The 22,960-nt window shown below is 35.9% G+C and overlaps 1 protein-coding gene across 1 annotated transcript; it reads right to left on the minus strand.

Moving 5' to 3' along the window:
• Positions 1-6,899: 6,899 nt before the first annotated feature.
• Positions 6,900-7,826, minus strand: LOC125113316 (olfactory receptor 5K3-like). Its single transcript, XM_047755950.1, has one exon. The coding sequence runs from the start codon at positions 7,824-7,826 to the stop codon at positions 6,900-6,902; it is 927 nt and encodes a 308-aa protein (XP_047611906.1).
• Positions 7,827-22,960: the final 15,134 nt, after the last annotated feature.

Genomic DNA, 22,960 nt, shown 5'->3' on the forward strand with positions numbered 1-22,960 from the left:
TCATTTTTTTTGGGTCAGATTTCTGTGACTAGGACTTCTAATACAATGTAGAATAAAAGTGGAGAATGTGGACCTCCTTTTCTTGTTCATGAATTTAACAGGAAGACTTTCAGCTTTTCACTGTTGCATATCATTTTGGTTGTGTGTTCGTCATAAGTGGTTTTTGTTATGTTGAGCTATGTGCTCTCTAGAGTTACATTTGAGGGTTTATTTGTTGTTGTGGTAACATTAATGTATGTTGAATTTTATCATATAGATTTTCAATATCTCTTGAGATAATCATGTGTTTTTTGACTTTTGTTATTAAAGTAGGGTATCACATTGATTGATTTGCATATGTTGAATCATTTATGTGACCCTGGAATGAATCTAAATTGGTCATGGGGTATGATCCTTTTTATATATTGTTGTATTTGGTTTGTATATACTTTGTTAGGGATTTTTGCATGTATATTTATCAAATATATTGGCCTATAATTTTCTTTTTTCGTGATGTCTTTGGTTTTACCACCAGTGTGAGAGTGGCTTCATAAAATGACTTTGTGAGTGTTCCTTCTCTTCAGTATTTTGCAATAGTTTGAGAAGGATAGGTATAGGTTTTAATATGCATGTGTGCTAGAATTCCCCAGGGAAGCTGGCCGATAGCATGGACTTTTTTTTTTTTTTTTTTCATTTTGCTGGGCATTTTTGAATATTACAGTTTCTATTTCACTCCTAGTTATTGATCTGTTCAAATTGCATGTTTCTTCTTGACTCAATTTTCTAATTATTTTATGTGGTGGGTTAGGTTCTTCATTTTAGATTTTTCTTGTTTCTTGGGAAGGCCCTGTATTGGTATGAACTTCCCTCTTGAAACTGCTTTCACTGCATCCCATAGATTTTGTAAAGTAGTGTTTTCATTGTCTTTTGTCCTGAGGTATTTTCTGATTTCCTCTGTGATTTTATCATTGCCCTGATGGTTTTTTAGTCACACGTTGTATAGTCTCCATGTAATCATATGTTGCTACTTTTTCTTTCCATGATTGATTTCTAATTTCATACTGTTGTGGTCAAAAAAATGTTGGAAATAGTTTCTGTCCTCTTAAATTTATTGTTACTTGTTTTGTGCCCTAGGTCAAGTACAGCGAACATTCCATGTGAGCTTGAATAAAATGTGCATTCAGGAATTTTGGATGCAGTACCCTATAGATATCAGTTGACATCAGCTGTTCTACTGTGTCACTTAGGATCTCTTTTGATTCTTTTTCTGGCCTATTTGTCCATTTCTATCAAAGGTTTGTATTAAAGATGCCTACTATAATTATATTCCTGCCGGTTTCTCCCTGTATGTCTGTAAGTATTTGTTTTATATATTTAGATGCTCCTATATTGGGTGCATATATGCTAATGATTATAATTTTCTATTATATTGATGCCTTTAACATTACATTGTGTCCTACTTTGTCTTCCTTTATGGACTTTAAAACTGATATCACTATTCCTACTTGCACTTTTCTTGTTTCCATTTGCTTGAAATAACTTTTTCTGTCCTCTCACTTTCAACCTATGTGTGTCTTCTCCCCTCCCCCAAGTGGGTCTTTTGTAGGCAGCCTATTGTAGGTTCTTGTTTTTTAATCCAATCTGCCATTCTGTGTCTTTTGATCAGAACATCCAGTTCATTCACTTTTAAAGTAACTCTTTCCAGTATTCTAAGATAATCTATTTAAGAAAAGAATCTGATTTTCCATTTTACTTTAATTTCGCTGACTCCATGGATTTGGTAGAAACATTTATCTAGTATATTTTTGAAGAGCTGTTTTTATATCTGAGGATCCCTTGGTAGACTATATAAAAGTAACAGTTTTCTTGTTAGTTTTTTTTTTTTTCTTGGCATGGGTGCCTCTCATGTCTTTCCTCAGTGTGTGCTGCAATTGTGCCCTGGATTGGGGGTGTGATCATGATTATTTTGACCTGAGCCTGCACTTGATGTTAGATGAGGTGTCCTTTTAGCTCTGTGGATGTCTTAGCCCCATTAGGGACAGAGTCATCTACTCCAACTCCCCAGTGGTTGGAATAGAAGCCCCCATCTAATTCTGAGCTGTGGTATGAGTCTGGTGGAACTGAGGTGCTTCCATTGTGAAAGAAGCCCATAAGTATTCCTCCTTAGGGGTTTCTGCTGGGGATGTGCAATTCTGTAGTGCCACCCATCACCCAGCCAGTACATATGATGTATGTGTGCCAACATAGTGTTCTGATGCTTGCACCAGCCCCAGCCCCACTCTGGGAACCCTGATAAATTGCTGAGATATCTGCACTACTTCTGGAAAGTATGTGCTCCCAAAGTGCACTGCCCTACCATGAGCACACTGACATGCGGATCATATGAGGGGACTCCATTCCATCTTGTACAATCGTATAATGGATTCCTGGACCACATTCCAGAACCTTCAGGCTGTCTTCACATAGGCAAACTGAGCCCTTCTCCCCATATCTGTTCACTGAACCCCAAGCTTCAACAACCGGAAGATGCAAGCACCAGTAGGTGCACATCCCAGGCTGAGAAGTGTGGTGACATGGCAGCTGTCAGTGCTTGTTGCTGTCTATCCTGCCTTGCAGCAAGCCAGCACCTGCATACTCCTCTGGAGCAAAGCCCAGGCCACTCCCTCTCCCATTCTTTCTTGGTGGACATTCCACCTGGCAAACAGGATTCCCAGGATAAGGGCATCTGTCCTCTTTCATGGCTCCCTCATGTGTACAAATATCACCCAATTATTATTAAACTTTTCCTTTCATCCTGTTCAGTTACATGGGTTTCCTCTTTGCAGCTTTGGTTTTTCTGAGATCTTCTACATGATTTCAGTTGCTGTTCTGTGAGAATTGTTCCACATGTAGATGTGTTTTTGTTGTGTTTTTGATGGGAGGTGAACCTCAGGTACATGTGCTCTGCTATCTTAATCTCTGCTAGATAGCTGGACACCTATTGTAACTGGATTTTTGTATCTTTTCCCTGCCTTCATCCTATTCCTTTCCCCCACACAGTGAAGCTCTGGTAATCACAAATCTTTTCCCTCTTTCTCTGAGTTTTTTGTTTGTTTGTTTGTTTTTGAAGTGTAATTGACATACAACACTATTTAAGTTTGTTAATAAGGCAGTGATTCAAATATTTCTATGTATTTCAAAATGACGATCATGATAATTCGTATTTACAATATATCAGCATTCAGTGTCACATATTGTTGACTATATTTCCAACACTGTACATTTTATACCTGTGGCTTACTTATTTTTTGCAACAGGAAAATTGTATCCCTTAATTTACCTCATCTATTTCTTTCATTGCCTAAAGTCCTTCCTTCTGGTCAGCACCTGTTTGTTTTCTTTATCTAGAGCTCTCTTGCCATTTTGTTATATATGTTGATTTATTTTTGTAATTCCACATTTACGTGAAATCATAGAGTATCTGTCTTTCTCTGACTCATTTCACTTAACAAAATGTCCTCTATGTCCTCAAGACCCATATATGCTGTTGCCAATTGCAAATGTTCAGTGTTCTTTATGAATGAGTAGTGTTCCATTATGTATATATCTATCACATCTTCTTTATCAAGACATATATTAGTGGGCACTGAGGTTATTTCAATATATTTGCTATTGTCATAGCATTGAAAAGGAAAAACTACAACCAAGAACACTCTACCAAACAAGGCTCCTGTTTAGGTTTGAGTGATCAAAAACCTTACAGACAAGAAAAGCATAAAATCTTCAGGACCACCAAACCAGCTTTACCACAAATCCTCAAGGAACTTTTCTAGGAGAAAGAGAAAAGGCCATAACTAGAAATAGGAAAATTACAAAATGAAAGGGCTCACTTTTGAGGGCAAATCTACAATAAAGGGAGGAAGTCATCCATACCCAAATCTGGTAGGGAAGTAAAAAACAAAGTAGTAAAGTCATTTATGACCACAATAAGCAGTTACAGGATACACAAAACAGCTGAAAGCAATTGGGTGTAAAATGTGATAACAAATCATGAGTAATCATGAGGAAGGAGAATACAGATGCACTTTTTTAAAAATGAATTTGAAGTTTTGAGATGAGCAATCATATATATAAAACAGCAACCACAATGGTAAAAAAGTGAAAGAATCTCCTGTAATATCCGGAGCAAGACAAGGATGTCCCCGTTCATCACTTCTATTAAACATAGTTTTGGAAGTCCTCTCCATATCACTCAGAGAAAAATAGAAAGTGATCCAAATTGGAAAAGATAGTAATATAATTGATATGCCTTCCATTGTGTACTGTCTTTCTCTGTGGGCTAGTTTCTATCTTAATGGCAAAATTTGCATAGTTTGTGCCATATTTTATATCCACACACCATGATGTTCAAAGGGAGAAACACTACCATTTTGTGGTGTCTTTTCAAATAAAGGATATGTCTTTCCCAGAAACTTCCAGAGAATCACCTTTCCTGTGTCATTGGCCTCAAATAAGTCACTTATTTTTCACTTAACAGACCTCTGTTATTCAGTGATGGTATAGGGGTGAGTGGTGCAGAAAAATTTTGTGCCCTTAGAAAAGGGACACTAAATCAATGCAAGTCTGAAATCTAAAAAGATCCCTTGAAGTAGACAGTGAATATAGGATTTACAGCATCCCTATTATTTCAGAGCTTCTCAAAATATGTAATGTCTAGATTCCTTACTGCTTATAAAGTATCTTATGACCATAAGGGTCCTTGTTAAAGTAGATTATATCTATCCACTTTTACCATATTAGAAATGAAAATCTAGAAAATGATTTTTATAATTAATTGAAAAATAAATGTAATAAGCCTGGAACATATTCCCTTGGATAATTATATTAAAACTTATTGCAGGAAATATTCATTGAATGGACATATATGTTGATCAAGTAATTAAGTATTGCTGATACGAAATCAATTTTATCATGTTTGATCTTCACAGGTAGCATATATGTCTTTATTTTAATATTCAACAGTTATAATTTACTATTTTTTTTAAATGTTGCTCCTATCTGTGCCCTCTTCTCCTTTCAGGGTATTCTCCAGGTTCATTTCTCATCTAATACATGATTTGTTTAAATTAATCTTCTTGCTTCAGGACTTTCAATCAATTGCAAGGTCAGGTTTCTGAAATGTACAGTATTATTACTCAGCTCCTGGAACTTTAGTGTCTGATGGTTCTGTGAAAAATTTGATTTTTTAGGGTGTCATTTAAGAGACTTAGTAACCTGACCAGGTTCCCCTCGTTTCCCTACATTCACCACCAGCTCTCATCAATAGTTTCATCAGGTTTCTGACTCTGTCCATATGTCCACCTCCCTCATATCTATTCCCAGTGCTAAACTTATATGTTTCATTTCGGTCATAACCATTCCTGTTTTCCTATATATAACCCTTATTCCTGCTTTTAAGGCATATTTTACTTCTGATGCTACTGAATACCCCAGGCTATAAGAATCTCCATTTTCTGAACTCCTAAGCATGTGGGTCAAAAAGGCAGAATGGATTCAAATTCTAGTTGATTTCCATAACCCTGATGAATTTAGGCAAGCGTCTGAGTATTACAAGGCATGAGATTTTTACTGAGGAAAATCATGAAAATTCATATCTAATAATTTGGTAGCTAATAAATACATAAAGTTTAGCTTATCAAGCACCAAGCAGAGACCAGGTTCTGAGTAAATTATCTTTTGCTTTCATATTTACACATGTTAAATATCAATAAATATTACAAATATATTTAAATTTTTACTGTTTTCTGTCTCATTTCATGCCTGATCAGAACTTCCAGCTTTTTGTTAGCGCTATGCATATATGAATTATTTAAGTTGGGGAGTTGCCATTTTGACTCAGTGGTAATGAATCTGACTCGTAACCATGAGGATGTAGTTTCAATCCCTGGCCTCTCTCAGTGGGTTAAGGATCTGGCATTGCCATGAACTCTGGTGTAGGTCACAGATCCTATCTTGCTTTGGCTGTGGCATAGGCTGACAGCTGCAGCTCTGACTTGACTCCTAGCCTGCTTTTATCCCTATGCCACATGCGTGGCCCCAAAAAATCAAAAACAAAAATTTATGTTGCAAATAGCTTGGACTGTGGTATTCTTAATAACAAGCAGGAAAAGTAAAGTAATAGCAGAGAGAAAAAGTTTTATTAAAGTATATATTCAGGAAATGCTCCATCATATGTAATGGTCATTTATACAAAATACATGAGGATGTCAAATCTACAGTGATGTCAGTATAAGGAGCATCATCGTTAAGGACAGATTTATAAATCTCCAATATTCAGATCCTGGAATTCAGAGAATTTGAAAGAAAATTAACTTAATCTAAAGAGGAAAGTGTTGTTGATTAAAGAATATATATTCTCTGTGATTTCATATTCAAACAATCTCTTGAATAACTTAAAATTGAGAATCAAATCAAAATATATAGTTTACTTCTGTCAGATGTTATCGGTAAAGAGGGGACCAATATTTGAGAATTTGGGACAAGGGACAGTTTGTAAGCTTACACCTTGGGATTCCAGAAATATGCCAAAAACATATATTGGAGATAATATTTATATATAATGATTTATTTCCTAGAATTTGCTGAATTTGTTGGACATTGAAATGTATTATACTCTGAAATGTCATTATGAAATGTAGCTAATTACACTCTGACACAATTGTAACCAAAAGGATAGTTATTTAGCTCACTGCTGATGAAAACTACTAGCCTAGATTTTGGAATGTCATTTACATTTGGTTATTTGATTCATACACCATCATGTTTTAGTAATTTAATGTTATATATGAACCCATTTTCCACACTGTTAGTACTCTCGATTTTGAAAAAAGTTTAATCAGATTGAAATGTTGCCCATATGATGTAGTATTTGTTTCATAATGTTATGAAATCTTCAAAATTTTTTTGGCAACATTTATTACTTCCTTATTTCTTAGGCTATAAATAAAAGGGTTTAATAAAGGAATCACGAGAGTATAAAAAATAGCAACAGGTATATCTTTGTCTCCTTTATTACCTGAATTTGGCCGAACATACATGAAGATAAGTGAACCGTAGAATATGGAGACAGAGAGAAAGTGGGATGCACAAGTAGATAAGGCTTTGCCTCTGCTTTTGTTGGTTTTCATTGTGAAAATTGTGAAAAGGATGAAAAAGTAAGAGATTACTACTATGGTAATAGTGAAGATTAAAACTGACCCAGCGAATATAAATACCATCAATTGATTGATGTAAGGGTCAACACAGGAGAGTCTGAATAATGGAAGAATATCACAAAAGAAGTGATTAATTTGATTAAACTTACAGAAAGTTAACCTAAAGAGAAACCCTGTATGAATCATGGGATGCACGTTTCCAGCTATGTAGGCACCTGTGGTCATTTGAAGGCAGAGTTTGTTAGACATCATGTTGTGGTATTCCAGTGGGTTGCAGATGGCCACATAACGATCATAGGCCATTGCTGCTAGGAGAAAGCAGTCTGCAGTTTCAGCAAGGCAGAGAAAATAAAATTGTGCCATGCATTCATAGAGGGAAATGATTCTGTCCTTGGAAAAGAAGTTCTGTAGCATCTTGGGGGTGATGGCACTGGAACAACAGGAATCCATCAGAGCGAGGTTACCCAGAAAGATGTACATTGGTGTGTGAAGACGAGGCTCAGTAAATATCAGTGCCACCAGACCAAGGTTTCCCACCATGGTGATCAGGTAGATGGTAAGGAACACCAGAAACAGAATGGTCCTCAGCTCTGGGTGATTACTAAATCCTATGAGGATAAATTCATTTGTCCAGGAGTGGTTATCCTCAATCATATCCACCCTCTATGTTGAATTGACACTTGTTGAGAAGAAAGTTTTGAAATTGGTGTGTGTAAAATTTTCCTTTCAAATTTTTCTTTTTATGAGGAGTGGAATTCTTCTTTCAGCTTCTTCATTTACTCTGGCTACAGGAACACACACCTGTAGGGGACATTCATTTCTGTGTAATGTAAGTTTTTAAGATCTTGACTGAAAAAAAAGGATTCCCATAAAATATGTTGGAAATTCTAGGGCGGATGCTTAAAGTGGAAAAACTTGTTCTTGTGAACTTTTAGAGAATAATATACATATCTATGTTACCCATATTTGGTTCAGTATTCCCAAGTAATATGTGTTAATTTTTTTACTAGAGTATCTTAGATAAATGTCAAATCACTTTTCATGTGTATATATGTAAGTATATGTCTTTCTGTGTTTGTATATATGTGTATATATATGTATGCTTATACATTTATAATTGCGAAAAATTTAATTTTTATATATTCTCAAGAAGAGTGAATGTTTCAATGGCATAAAGAGATATGTTGATTTTCTGTCTTCGGAATTGCATGTAAATCACTAAGGATACAGAAATTTATTGTGAAATGCTAAGAAAATAAATACCCATAGGTTATCACTTCTTTGATTTCTTTTCTCAGTGTCATGTTAAATACATTATTCTTTTTGAACATGCTCAAATATCTAAGTCCTTCCATCTTTATGTAAAGCATCGTTTTTATATAATGTTACTTAATAAAGTAGACTTGGTGCCTGGAAATATCAAGAGTATCTTATATACCCTTCACTATCTAGAATCAATTCTGTATCCTCTAGCATTGCTTTTGTTTCATATGTGCATGCACATTTTCCTTTTTATGGTACTGGTATTTTGAAGGTTTCTGTGACTTATACTTCTAAGAACAGAAGTACATTACTATAGGAAAAAAAATCATGGTTGATTCCAATCCTACCTCTTCTCCAGTGACCTGAGATGAGTGAATTTGTTTTCAGTATTCCACCAGGAATCCTGTAATGAACTATTTGTCATCTCTGAATTGACAGTTATGAAGAAGAGTTTACAAAGGACATTATTCAAAATTCATTGTTTAAAAATCTGTACATCTTTCATTTACAGGAATTACCTTACTTAATATTATACCATCTCCTGAAACAATCATGTAAGATTTTCTGAAGTATGTAACAGCACATAAAAGGCTAATAAAAGTAAGCCATGCTTTTATACTTTAGTTTTCTAACACTTTGAAATAGAATAGCATAAATCCTTTAAATCTTAATATTATTTGTGAGAAAAAAATTTGTTTCCTTTTCAAAGTTTACATTCTTAGTATTAGTGATCTACAAAATATTCAATTGTCTAATTATATAAATTCTTTGGTCAAAATGGTTTATATCAATTAAAAATTATAAGCTCTGACAAGTTTTATTTTTTGTTTTAATATATTAAACATAGGGTACTTTCTTTTTCTTTTTTTTTGTCTTTTTGCCTTTTCTTGGGCCACTCCCGTGGCATATGGAGGTTCCCAGGCTAGGGGTCGAATCGAAGCTGTAGCCACCAGCCTACGCCAGAGCCACAGCAACACAGGATCCAAGCCATGTCTGCGACCTACAGCACAGCTCATGGCAACGCCGGATCGTTAACCCACTGAGCAAGGGCAGGGACCGAACCCGCAATCTCATGGTTCCTAGTCAGATTTGTTAACCACTGCGCCACGACGGGAACTCCAGGGTACTTTCTTATTTAGCTAAGATAAAAATAATTTTCTATATACATGCCTGCAGTATATAACAGAATTATATTCTGCCCTTACCTGTATTTTTTGAAGTTCTGCCTTTGAATCAGAGGTCAGCATGAGTTGCAATAATTTTTTTCATCCTTGTTTCCCATAGTCTTGTGTTTTTGAGTAGCCAGAATGATACATAAATCGTTGAAATCTAACAAGGAAAATGCTTAATAATTCAGAAAAATAAATATTAATTGATGTAAATATTAACAGTAAAGGTAAACTAGAATATTCCTCTTATCTAGATTTCACAGAGAGGTGTTTTGTAACATCGACTTTTCTTTATGGTGTTAAGTCAATGAGAATTTCAGAATATAAGCCTTGGTCTCTAAGCATTTAGGATTAAAAGACTATATCTGGGAGACTGGTAACAGGTCAGTGCCAATAAATATTCTCCTTGCAATGCAAACTTAAATTTTCCATCATATGCTAAAAGGATTTCCTCATAATGACTTCACTGTATTTCTATGGGGAGATTTGGTAACTATGCCATACACAACCTGAGTTTAATTAAAGATGACCTATGGGGAGCTCCTGTTGTAGCTCAGGGGGTTAAAAATTGACATGGTGTCTGTGATGATGTGGGTTCAATCCCTGGCTTTGCTCGTTGTGTTAAGTATTTGGCATTGCCTCAGGCTGCAGTGTAAGTGGCCGAAGCAGGTCAGATCCAGGGTTTCTGTTGCTGTGGCATAGGCTGGCAGGCAGAACTCTGATTCAGCCTCTATCCTGGGAACTTCCATATGCTGCAGATATGGCCCTAAATAGGAAAAAAAATGTGAACTGTGAAAAGATGAGATTAAGTAAAAGATCTTCATTAAAATCACTAAGACAATTTGAAGTTGTCTTGCATATTCTTATGTAACTGACCTCGTTTTTACAATTATTTTCGTTCTTTGTATAAAACGTAAAAGGAGAAAAAGAGTCAGGTGAGTATTACCTCCTTCTGGAGGATTTAATATATTTATCAGATTTAAATTTTGTATGCAAGATGTTTGAATTTGGTAAGGATACTAAAAGATATAGAAGTTTCCGGTGGTGGGATCCAGATGGTGAAGGAATAAGACATGTACATTCACCTTCTCCCACAAGCACATCAGAAAAAATCTACATATAGTAAAATTCTCACAGCACATCTACTGAATCCTGGCTGAAGACCTTAAACCTCAAAAAGAGGTAAGAAACCTTCCACATAACTGGGTGGAGAAAAGGAAGAGAGAGGGGGAGAGAAAGAGAAATGAATACCACCTCTGAGTGGGAGCTGATAGAGGGAAGGAACCCCACACCCTGGGAAACCTCCTGATGAACAGATCAGCCAAACTGAGGGCCCTCAAAGCCTCAATGGAAAGCCTGACAGCTGGACTGAGAAGGGCAAAGCAGAGAGAGAGAGCCACCCAAACCATTGGTACCACCTCCTAAGTCACCACAGCCTGTTCCACACAGTAGGGACTGGGTGCTGAGACACAGGCTCTGGAGGTCTGTTATGGAGAGAGGACTAGGGTTGGCTGCATGGAGTCAGAATGCGGAGCTAGGGAGCTGTGTACCATGGGCTAGGGTGCAGAGGGAACCCAGAAGGAGGTCTGGGCCCACAGGAGTAGCAAGGCCTCATTGTTGGGGAGGTCAAGGGGCAGAGTGGCAGACGACCAGAGGAATATCTTTCTTTGTGTGTGCATGGACTCTTGAATGTTGTATCTTTGAGCAGTGGGGCCCCTTTTGTGTGGGCTGAAGGTAGCAGTGGTTTCTTAATGGGCTGAGCATCATGGGACACTTGTGTGGTCTTCAGGTGTTGGGGGCAAACTCAGTCATCTCAGACTCCAGAGGTGGTAATGGGCCACAACCACTAGGGGTTCATCAACAGGCAACCCCAACTCCCCAGTCTCCTCATGAGTCAGCACAATGGTGGGCATTGCAACTCGATACCACCCATTGTTGCTCCCAGGTCCCTGGTAATGAGCATGCCCTGATGCTGCCACTGCCACATGCTCTAGGTGCCACCATATTCCTGAGGGTCACTGTCACCTCCCAGAGCCCTTCAACTAGGAGAAGCCTGCACCACCTTCCTGTATGTCCTTGTGACTTACAGGAGCCGCCAATGAGGCACTGGCTACTAGCGCTTCCCGTTTCCCCCAACTCCCTGGAAGGATGCACAGCACCCTAAAAATAAAGAGTAAGAACTCACCGAATCCTCATGGGCCCTAGTACATATAAATAGCCTTCCAGAATACATTAGTGGTTTTTCCCTATACTCACAGAATAAGAAAAATATAAGTGAAATGAAGACACTCAGCAACCATTCCCAGTTAAAAGACAGAAGAATTCACCTGAGGGAGAAAACATGAAACAGACCTCTGCAGCCTATAAGAACGAAGTTCAAAAAGGAGATGGTGAAAATACTGAAGGAAATAAGAACAAATATGAAGGGATTAAAAGCAGATGTGAATGGTAATGCAGATGACGTTGAAAAGGAACTGGAAAATACAATGAGGAGCCTAGAAAAATTAGATTCTTTGTTTTCAGAGATGCAAGCTGATGTAAAGGCACTGAAGAGCAGAAGGATTAGTGCAGAGGAACAAATTAGTGACTTGGAAGATAGAATAATGAAAATCACCCAATCAGGACAGTGGGCAGAAAACCAAACCAAAAAACATGAAAGCAGGTTTAGAGACCTATGGGATAATATGAAGTGGGCCAATCTAGGATATTAGGGATTCAAGAAGCAGAGGAGAAGAAAAGGGGACTGAAAATATGTTTGAAGAAATCATGGCTCAAAACCTTCCAAATCAAAAGGTAACTGATCTCTAGATATAGGAAGCACAGAGGTCCTCAACCAAGAGGAACCCAAACAGGCTCACAACAAGACATATTATACTAAAAATGGCAGAAGTTAAATAAAGGATTGTGAAGTCAGAATGAGTAAAACAAAAAGTTAATTATAAGAGAACCTCCATAAGGTTTTCAGTTGATTTTCTACAGAAACACTACAGGCCGGAAGAGAGTGTCATGATATATTCAGATGTCTAAAAGGAAACACCTGCAGCCTGGAATACTCTATCCAGCAAGACTATCATTTAACATAGAAGGAAAAAAATAAGAATTTCTTCAGGAGACAAAAACCAAAAGAATACTGCAATACCAAACCCATTCTAAACGAAATAGTGAAAGGGGTCCTCTACATAAAAAAATGAAAGAAGAAATAGGATGGAAGACATCAAAATTGGAAATTAATCACTCAAATAACCAGTATACATAACTAAAGGAAAATAACCCGATTTTTAAAGACACGTGAATGCAAGGAACAGCAAAAATAATATACATGAAAATATTAAAAACAGGGACATCAAAATTAGAAAACGTGGGGAAGGAATGTAAGAACATATAGATTCTATTTTTAGAATGTATGTCTTTGAGCCTACATGACTGTCAGGTTAAAGCAAGCAAATACAGGAGGGGGCTTCACATATGTGAAAAAGTGGGTAACTGCAAATCAAAACCAAAAATACATTTACAAAAATGAAAAAGAAGAGGGCACAAGCATAGAATAAAGGAAATCATCCAACCAAAACAAAAAAGGAACACAGAGAAAATGTAGAAAAAAACTGGAAATCAAGCTTTAAAGGGCAATACATACATATTTCTCAATAAGTACCTTAAATGTCAATGCAATGGGTGCTCCAATCAGTAGGCCAAGAGTGACAGACTGGATGAAAAATAAGAGCCTACAATATGCTGCCTATAAGGAACTCACCTTAGGGCAAAGGTCAAAATATATATTGCAAGTTAGGGGATAAAAAAAAAAAAACATTTCATGTGAATGGGAAATACAGGAAAGGCTGAGTCTCAATCCTTATATCAGACAAAATAGATTTTAAAATGAAGGCCATAAGAAAGATAAAGAAGGACACTGTTTAGGGATAAAAAGATCAATTCAAGTAGAGGTTATTACACTTGTCAATATATATGTCCCTAATATAGGAACACCCAAATATATACACCAAATATGAATAGACCTAAAAGGAGAAATTGACAGGAATACAGTAATAGTAGGAGTTTTTAACACCCCAGTCACATCAATGGACAGATCCTCTAGACAGAATATGAATAAGGCAATAGCAATCCTAAATGACCCAAAAGAAGAATTAGACTTAATTGATATTCTCATTACATTACATCCAAAAAGCAGAATATACATCCATGGAAGATTCTCAAACATTGCCACATAATGGGGCACAAAACTAACCTCATCACATTTAAGAGTATAGAAATTATTTCAGTTATCTTCTCTGACCACAGTGGCATGACTAGTAACCACCAGAAAAGAAATGGAAAATAAAACTGACTATATGGAGACTAAAACGCCTGTTACTACAAACCCAATGGGTCAACAAGTAAATCAAAGGAAAATTAAAAAAACATCCTTAAGACAAATGATAATGAAAACATAACCATTAAAATTGTTAGAATGCTATGAAAGCATTTCTTAGAAGGAAGTTAATAGAGATACATGCTTTCCTCAGAAAAGAAAAAAAAATCTGAAATCAACAACTTTCCCTACCACCTGAAAGAATTAGTCAAAGAAGAACCAACAAAACCTGACGCCAGCACAAGGAAAGAAATCATACATTTTGGAGAGGAAACCAATAAAATAGACTGTCAAAAAAATAGAAAAAAAATCAATAAAACAAGGAACTGATTTTGTGAAAGGGTAAAGAAAATTGGCAAACCTCTGCACTGACTCAACTAGAAGAGGAGAGGATGAACTCAGATAAATAAAGTAAGAAATGAAGAAGGTGACATATCAATGGATACTGCAGTAATATTATATATATATATATATATATATATATATATATACACATATATATATATATATAAAAGAGAATATTATGAATGATTATATGCCAACGAATTTGACCACCTGGAGAAATGGACAAGTTTTCAGAGACATACAGCCTGCTGCAACTAAATCATGAAGAGACAGATCAAAAGAACAGTCCACTCAGTACATATGAAATTAAATATGTAATAAAAACACTCCATACAAATGGAATTCCAAGACTAGATAGATTCATGGGAGAATTGTACCAAACATTCAAGGAAAAATTCATACCCATTTTTCTTAAACTTTTCCAAAAATTTGAAGAAGAAAGGAACACTTCCAAAATCATTCTATGAAGTCACAATCACGCTGATGTCAAAACCAGACAAAGATTACCAAAAAATAAAATTATAGGCCAATATCTTTAATGAATAGAGATGCAAAAATTCTCAACAAAATTTTAGCCAACCAAATCCAAAAACATATAATAAAGATCATACACCACAACCAAGTGGGGTTCATTCCAAATTCACAAGAATGGTTCAATATATGCAAATCAAACAACACACACCACATTAACAATAGAAATGTCAAAACCCACATCATCATCTCAAGAGATGGAGAAAAACCATTTAACAAAACCCAGCATCCATTCATGATAAAAACTCCTACCATAGTTTGTGTACTGGGAACATAACATAACATCATAAAAGTCATTTCTGACAAACCCACAGGCAGTACAGCACTCAATGGAGAAAAGCTGAAAGGCTTGCAGCTAAAATCTGGAAGAAGGCAAGAATGCCCACTGCCACAACTTTTATTCCACATAGTGTTAGAAATCCTATCCACAGCAATCAGACAAAATAAATAAAAGGTATTCAAGTTGGAAGAGAAGAGGTAAAATTGTCTCTCTATGCAGATGACATGATACTATGTATAGAAAAGCCTAAGGACTCTGACAAAAACTATTCAAACTGATCAAAGAATCCAGCCAAGTCTCAGAATCCAAGATTAACATTCAGAAATTGGTTGTATTTATGTATACTGACGAATATTAGAGAGGGAATACAAAAATAACAAAACCTTTTAACATTGCACCCTTAAAAAATAAAAACCTAGGAATAAACCTGTCCAAGGACTTATATGCTGAGAAACTATAAAACATTAATCAAGGAAATTAAGGAGGATTCAAAGAAATGGAAAGATATCCCATGCTCCTGGATCAGAAGAATTAATGTCATTAAAATGGGCATACTACGCAAAGCAATCTACAGATTCAATGCAATCCTTATCAAATAACCCATGCTATTTTTCACAGAACTGGAACAAACCATCCAAAATTTTATATGGAATGATAAAAGACACAGAATTGCCAAACCAATACTGAGCAAACAAACACCAAGTGGGAGGAATAACTCTGCCAGACTGTAGACAACATTACAAAGCTACCACAATCAAGACAGTGTGGTACTGGTACAACAATGGACATGCAGGCCAATGGAACAGAATAGAGAACCCACAAATAAACCCAGAAGCTATGTTCACTGAATCTTCGACAAAGGAGGCAAGAGTATAAAATGGGGTAAAGTCTCTTCAGCAAGTGGTGCTGGCAAAACTGGACAGTTTCCTGTATCATCAATGACACTGGAGCATACCCTCATTCCATGCCCAAAAAGAAACTCAAAATGGCATAAAGATTTTAATATAAGACTAGACACCATGAAACACCTACAAAGCAACATAAGTAAAGCACTCTCTGACCTCAACCGTACAAGTGTTTTCTTAGGTCAGTCTCCCAAAGCAATAGAAATGGAAACAAAACTAATCCAATGGTACCTAATCAAACTTAAAAGCTTTTGCCCAGAAAAGGAGACCATTAAAAAACAACAACCTAGTGAATGGTAGAAAATAGTTTCATATGATGCAACTGACAGGGCTTAATCTCGAAAATATGCAAACAATTCATACATGCAACAGCAAATAAATAAACAACTAAATTGAAAATTGGCAGAAGACTTGAATAGACATTTTTCAAAAGACATAACAGTTTAGCAACAAGCCCAGAAGAAAAAGCTCATAATCACTACTAGAGAAATGCAAATCAAAACTACAGTGAGGGACCTCATCACATCTGTCAGATTGACCATCATTAACAAGTCTACAAATAACGAATGTCAGAGAGGGTGTGGAGAAGAGGGAAGTCACCTAAACTGTTGTGGGGAATGAAAATTGTTACAGCCACCATGGAGAGTAGTATGGAGGTACCTCAAATGAGTAAATATGGAATTACCATATGATCCAGCATTCCTCTCCTGGGCATATATCCGGACAAAATTTTCATTGAAAAGGATGTGTGCATCCCTATGTTCATTGCAGCTCTATTCACAGTAGCCCAGATATGGAACCTACCTAAATGTCCAACAACAGATGAATGGTAAGAAGATGCAGTGTGTATACACAGTGGACTGCTACACAGCCATAAAAGAACAAAATGCCACTTGCAGCAACATGGTTGGAACGACAGATTCTCATACTAAGGGAAGTAAGTCTGAAAAAGAAAGACAAATACCATGTTATATCACTTCTATCTGGAATGTAATATACAGCTCAAAAGGAACCCAAATACAGAAAGGAAGCAAACTCATGGACATGGAGAAAAGACTTATGGTTGCCAATGGGGAGGAGGAGGGAGAGGGATGGACTGGGAGTTTGGGGTGGTTGGTGCAAACTATTGCGTTTTGAGTCAATAAGCAATGAGATCCACCTGTATAGCACAGGGAACTATATCTAACCACTCCTGATGGAACATGATGCAGGATAATGTGAAAAGAAATGTATATATGTGTATAACTGAGTCACATTGTTTTACAGCAGAAATTGACAGAATATTGTAAATCAATTATAATTTTAAAAAAGCTAAAAAGGTATAACGATTTAGCCAGGATATCAACTTCTTCAATTGAATTTGGGACCATGTTCTACAAAACCATCTTTGGAAACTTGGTATTATCATTTAGCCCCATATATGAATTATTGAGACTGTTCTTACTTTTAAGTCTATACCAGGTGCCTTTGTCCTTATCATCCTGATTTCCTCCATTTATTGTAGTAATTACCCTCCAACATGGTTTATTTATTTCTCAGGACCTCTGTATTCAGTCACTCCCTCCCACAATGACTATTTGGTTAAGAGAGAAAACATGTTTCTGATACATTCATTCCTGTATTTCCAGCACTTGAATAATATGAAGCACTTTGTAGTGCTCAACAAACACTTGTCCAATGAATGTGAAAAGATTATACTCTCTTGCTCAAGTGTTTGACATGATCCAAGATTTGTTTTCAAACAAACAGTTTTTCCTTATTTTGTCATTCCAGATGCTGCACAGTCTGTATCTTACCTCTCCTGTTGCTTTCTGCCTCTCCCCTCAGGGCACATGGCCATATGCATCCCTTCACTGCTCCTTTGAGGACCTGCTTCATCAATTGGTTCATGTTTCTTCATCTCCCTGTCTTTCAGTGAGTCCTGCTTATCTTTGATCTCCAATGAGATCTTCCTGAGGACTTTCCTAGGTCCTTTAAATGAAATTGTTTTTCCTGATCTCCATGATAATTACATGCTTTTATAATGCTTTTACCAGTTTGTCAAATGTGAATTGTGTATGTCTTGATTGTAAAAGTCTTAGCTTAATACCCTTAAGTCAGCTATCACGTTATACCTATTTTGAGCTTCTGAAAAGAAACTGAGCTCGATTCTTTCTACAGGCTGCATTGATTTTCAAAATATTTCCATTCTGTGAAACTTTAATCAAGTGTTTACAACATACAGGGTGTTGAGAGATCCAATGTGTAGAATGTGAACGGGATAAGGAGTTCTTAGGTTTTAGAAATGTCTCCTGACATGAAGCTCTTGATCTATTATGGAGAAAGTCACTTGTATTGCTACCTCACAGGCAATTCAGGCTCTGATGTAAAAAAGATATACATGTACTGTGTGAAAACATGGCAAATGAAGTCAATAAATATGTGGAGGAAAAAAGAATGTTTTCTCCTTGAAAGTATAATTTCAGGTGAACCTTGCAGAATTAGGAGCATTATAATATGTGAAGCACATGAGGAAAAGAAGGAACAGAATGCAAGCTTGTGATAAAATCCTGGAAGCTTGAAGTAGTAAGACCGAATTAAAAAGTGGGTAGTAAATTAGGTTAGGTGAAGTTTATTCATATATGATGTAAGAATAACTTATAAGTAATATAAAGGGATTGGGAAAACTGCTTATAAATTGTGCTATTTGATTCCTTTCCTGCCAACTCACTGGACCATCTCTCATTAAGATCATAACTAATGATAAATGCCAACACCCAAGTTCATCTAATCATCTTAAAACCTCCAGCTGGAGGGTTTTATGTGATTAAAAATCTTCATTCTGGTTCTGGGGTAATAGTCACTGCTTCTGTCTTTCTGAACTGTTCCTTCTCAGACTTTTCTGCTGTGTTGTGTTTCTGTCTTTGCCTTAAAATCCTTGTGTTCCCCTATGTTCTGTGCTTGACCACCCTCTTCTTTCACTCTGGAGTTTCCCCCGGATTTTCCTATCTACTTAGATATTTCAACTATATTCCATCTTCTGGTGTCTGCACTAAGTGGGAGTTCCAGACAATTCTGGTAAATATTCACAAGGAAAATCACTGGGAGCATGTTTTAAAGATGTATATATTTACCCAGGAATAGTTAAATATACCACTATGCCAAAATGTTATATATATTATAAAATGTGGGAATAGACATTAAGAATGACTTAATAATGAAATGGAATTAACATTTTAATTTATGTTCTCATGCTACAATTTTTTCTCCCTAGTAACGCTATTATTAATTTAATAATAATAACCTTGTGATCAGATAAAGAAATGTGATGGTGTATGTTATATTATTCAGATCTTAGCTTAGTGCTGTGTTGCAGCATTTTCAAAACTTGTTCGAATTTATTTATTTATTTATTTATTTTTCTTCTTTGCACTTTCTTTTTTTATTGTTAGTTCCCCAATAGAATTTTTTCTCTAGTGTACAGATAGTGACCCATTTACACATACATGTATACATTCTTTTTTCTCCCATTAGCATGCTCTCTCATAAGTGATTAGATATACTTCTCTGTTCTACACAGCGGGATCCCTTCCAAAAGCAGTGCTTTGCATCCATTAACCTCAAGCTCCCAATCCACCCCACTTGCTCCTCCTCCCTCTGAAGTTATTTCTAAATATTTCTTAATATCTGACACAGTTGAAAAGATCTAATACACAGATATAGAGCAGTCAAATGAGGAAGAATGCAAATTTTTATGGGATTCAAAAACAGGAAACAGGTCTCAAGCCCATCAGAGTTGTAGAGTAAACATAGATTTTGTTTGTTTTTGAACATCTAAGTTGAGTATTTATTTATTTATTTATTTATTTATTTTTGTCTTTTTGCTCTTTCTTTGGGCCACTCCCGTGGCATATGGAGGTTCCCAGGCTAGGGGTCGAATCAGAGCTGTAGCCGCCAGCCTACGCCAGAGACACAGCTACACAGAATCTGAGCTGCGTCTGCAACCTACACCACAGCTCACGGCAACGCCGGATCCTTAACCCACTGAGCAAGGGCAGGGACCGAACCCGCAACCTCATGGTTCCTAGTTGGATTCGTTAACCACTGCACCATGACGGGAACTCCAAAGTTGAGTATTTTATAATCTTTCCATCACTTGCTGCAATCTGGTATTTATCTGATGTCCAAAACCTATTCTAAATAGGGAAAATATGTATGTTTCAATAATGAACTACCTGTTTGAATATTGTTGACATTCTGGTTACTGGCACAGGGAAATCCAGCTATGAATGCAGTGATCAACAGCAGTGATTAACACAAAAATCATCTTTACATTTCTACCTATTTCCTCTTTTAACAAAGAGAAATGACCTTTTGTAGGGTGAAGAGGAGGTTCTGCAAGATTATTGATATGATTCTCTATATGTTAATTTTCCCCCTAATAAATCATACATTCTTAGTAGGCAGGGGTGATCATGTATCTCTTTATTCCCATCTGGGACGTATGGTAGGATCTCAAATTGTGATTGGTTCTTGGTTCTGTATATCAGGTATTTTTTATTTATGTAAATAAATGTATGCAAGTATTTATTTTGCATTGTAGTATATTTGATTTACAATGTTGTATTTGTTTCAGATGTATAGGAAAGTGATTCAGTGATACACATATCCATTCTTTTCCAGATTCTATTCCCATGTATATTACTACTGAATATTCCCTGTGTTAACAGTAGGACCTTGCCAGCTATCTATTTTATATATAGTAGTATGTATATATTACTCTTTTTTTAAATTTTTTGTTCACTGGGTGAAAGTCGTGACGCAGTTTAGGAAGTTGGGAAATGGGCTGCGGTCAAATGGGTGATAAGAGGATCATATACATCAATTAATTATGTTTATATTATCCAGATTAGGTACTTTGATAATAAATCTCTCTTAAGAGTACTTAGTCTACTGTTTGTATGTGGTAGTTATTGTTACCTTTTTAGGTCACATTACATATATTTGGTAAAAGATGAGAATCAAGATCTAATTTTTCTCACTAAAAGGATAGCTTTCCAAACATCATTACGTGCCTTTTTGAAATTACGTCTTCATTGTATTCTGTACTTTTAAGTGGTTTGAGTTTATTCCTATATACATATTTAATTTCTTATATCTCCTTGTATATTTTGACTATCTATGATGTTGCCTTGTTTTCACGTATTCTACAATGATTTTAAAATTTCAGAAGGCATTAATTATTCTAGATGATTCTTAGAACACTTTAAATAGGAAAACTAGGATAATGACAATAATTGGATGTTCTTGAGGTGTACGTATGATAGAGATACCCAACAGAAACTCTATTTTCTATTTATGCTATTTGCATTGACCACAGAGAGGCAAAAGCATCCTTCACAAATGTAGGATAAAGAAGTCTCATTTGATCTTGTCAAGCGATCATAGCAAATCATAGCATTTCAAAAATTCCAATATCCATTTATAACAAAAACTATTCACATTTTGAGAAGCTTGCACATGTACGGCAGTTACAGTTTTTACTCCCAATGAAGCAGCAATTCACAGAAAAAATCATAGGAAATGTAGAAAACGTTCTGAGATACTGGAACTAAAGACAAGATAAACCTAAATTTATTGACTGGAACTAAAGCAAAGTTTGTTTAGAAGGAAATTTAGAATGTAATCATCTATGTTATGCAGAGTGTGAAATATTTGAAAAAATAAGGTACTCTTCCCATTAAGGGAACATAAGAGCCAACTAAGACCAAAGCAAAAATGAGGAAGAAATAATAAATATTAGAGAATAAGTTAATGGAACAGAGACTGGAAAAGCAGTAGGGAATGTTAATGTATACAAGTTGGTTCTTTGAAGAGATTCCCAAAATTGATAAACCCTTAGTTAGCTAGCCAATGAAAGAAAGAACTTAAATTACTAAATTCAGAAATGAGAGGTCAGTTACTATGTCACGTTTATAGAAAAGAAATGGTTTATAAGAAATGTTATGAGTAAATCTATGCCAACAGAGTTGTCAACTATGATAAAATAGGCACACACTTCTTGAAAAACACAAATTACCAAAACTGATTGAGAATGAGCTAGGAAATCATAATATTCTCATAACAAGAGATTGAATTTGTATTTTAGAGAACTACCAAAATATAAATGCCCAGGCCCAATGGGCTTTGCTGTTGAATTCTACAAATATTTAAGAGGAATGAACACCAATCATTTAACGACTCTTGAATTAATAAGGGGAAGACCCATGTTTCCATTAATTCAACGAGGCCAACAGTATTCTGATACCCAAGCCAGACACATATCAAAAGAAAACGATTGATCAATCTGTGTTAGAAATAACTGGCAAAATTCTCAATAAAGGAATGTTAAACCAAATTCAGAGCCATAAAAAAAGCAGGTATGCTTTATAACCAGGTGAGATTTATTTTAGGAATAATGGTTTCATTTTACTTTCAAAAGCATATTTATTTAACACAACAAACCAGTAGATTTAAGGACCCAAACCAGGGCCCCATTATAAATGAAGAAGAAAAAGAAAAAGTATTCAACAAAGGAATGTTTATGGAATGGCCAAATATGTTGGGCTTCTTGTAAGGTAGTGTTGATATGAAATCAGTTATGACATGTTTGATACAGGAAGCAGATAGGCCTTCATTATATTCTCTAACAGGTCGAATTTACTCTGTAGAGGATTCTCTCCTTTTAGAGTATTCTTCAGTTTCGGTTCTCTTCATCTAACGTATGAATGATTGAAGTTACTCTCCTTGCTTCAGGTCCCTTTACAACACTTCACAGTCAATTGCAAGATCAGGTTCCAAAAGTGAACAACCATACTACTATGATCCAGGAAGACATCACTGTTTTATGCTTCTAAGATAGCTTCAGATACCTTAGGGTGGCATTTAAGTTTTCAGTGATCTGATCCTCT

Source organism: Phacochoerus africanus, chromosome 1, assembly GCF_016906955.1.
Source record: "Phacochoerus africanus isolate WHEZ1 chromosome 1, ROS_Pafr_v1, whole genome shotgun sequence".
NCBI classification, from domain to species: domain Eukaryota; kingdom Metazoa; phylum Chordata; class Mammalia; order Artiodactyla; family Suidae; genus Phacochoerus; species Phacochoerus africanus.

Excerpts from the sequence above, each read along its gene's own strand:
- LOC125113316 (XM_047755950.1), bottom strand. The coding sequence starts at position 7,826 with ATGATTGAGGATAACCACTCCTGGACAAATGAATTTATCCTCATAGGA.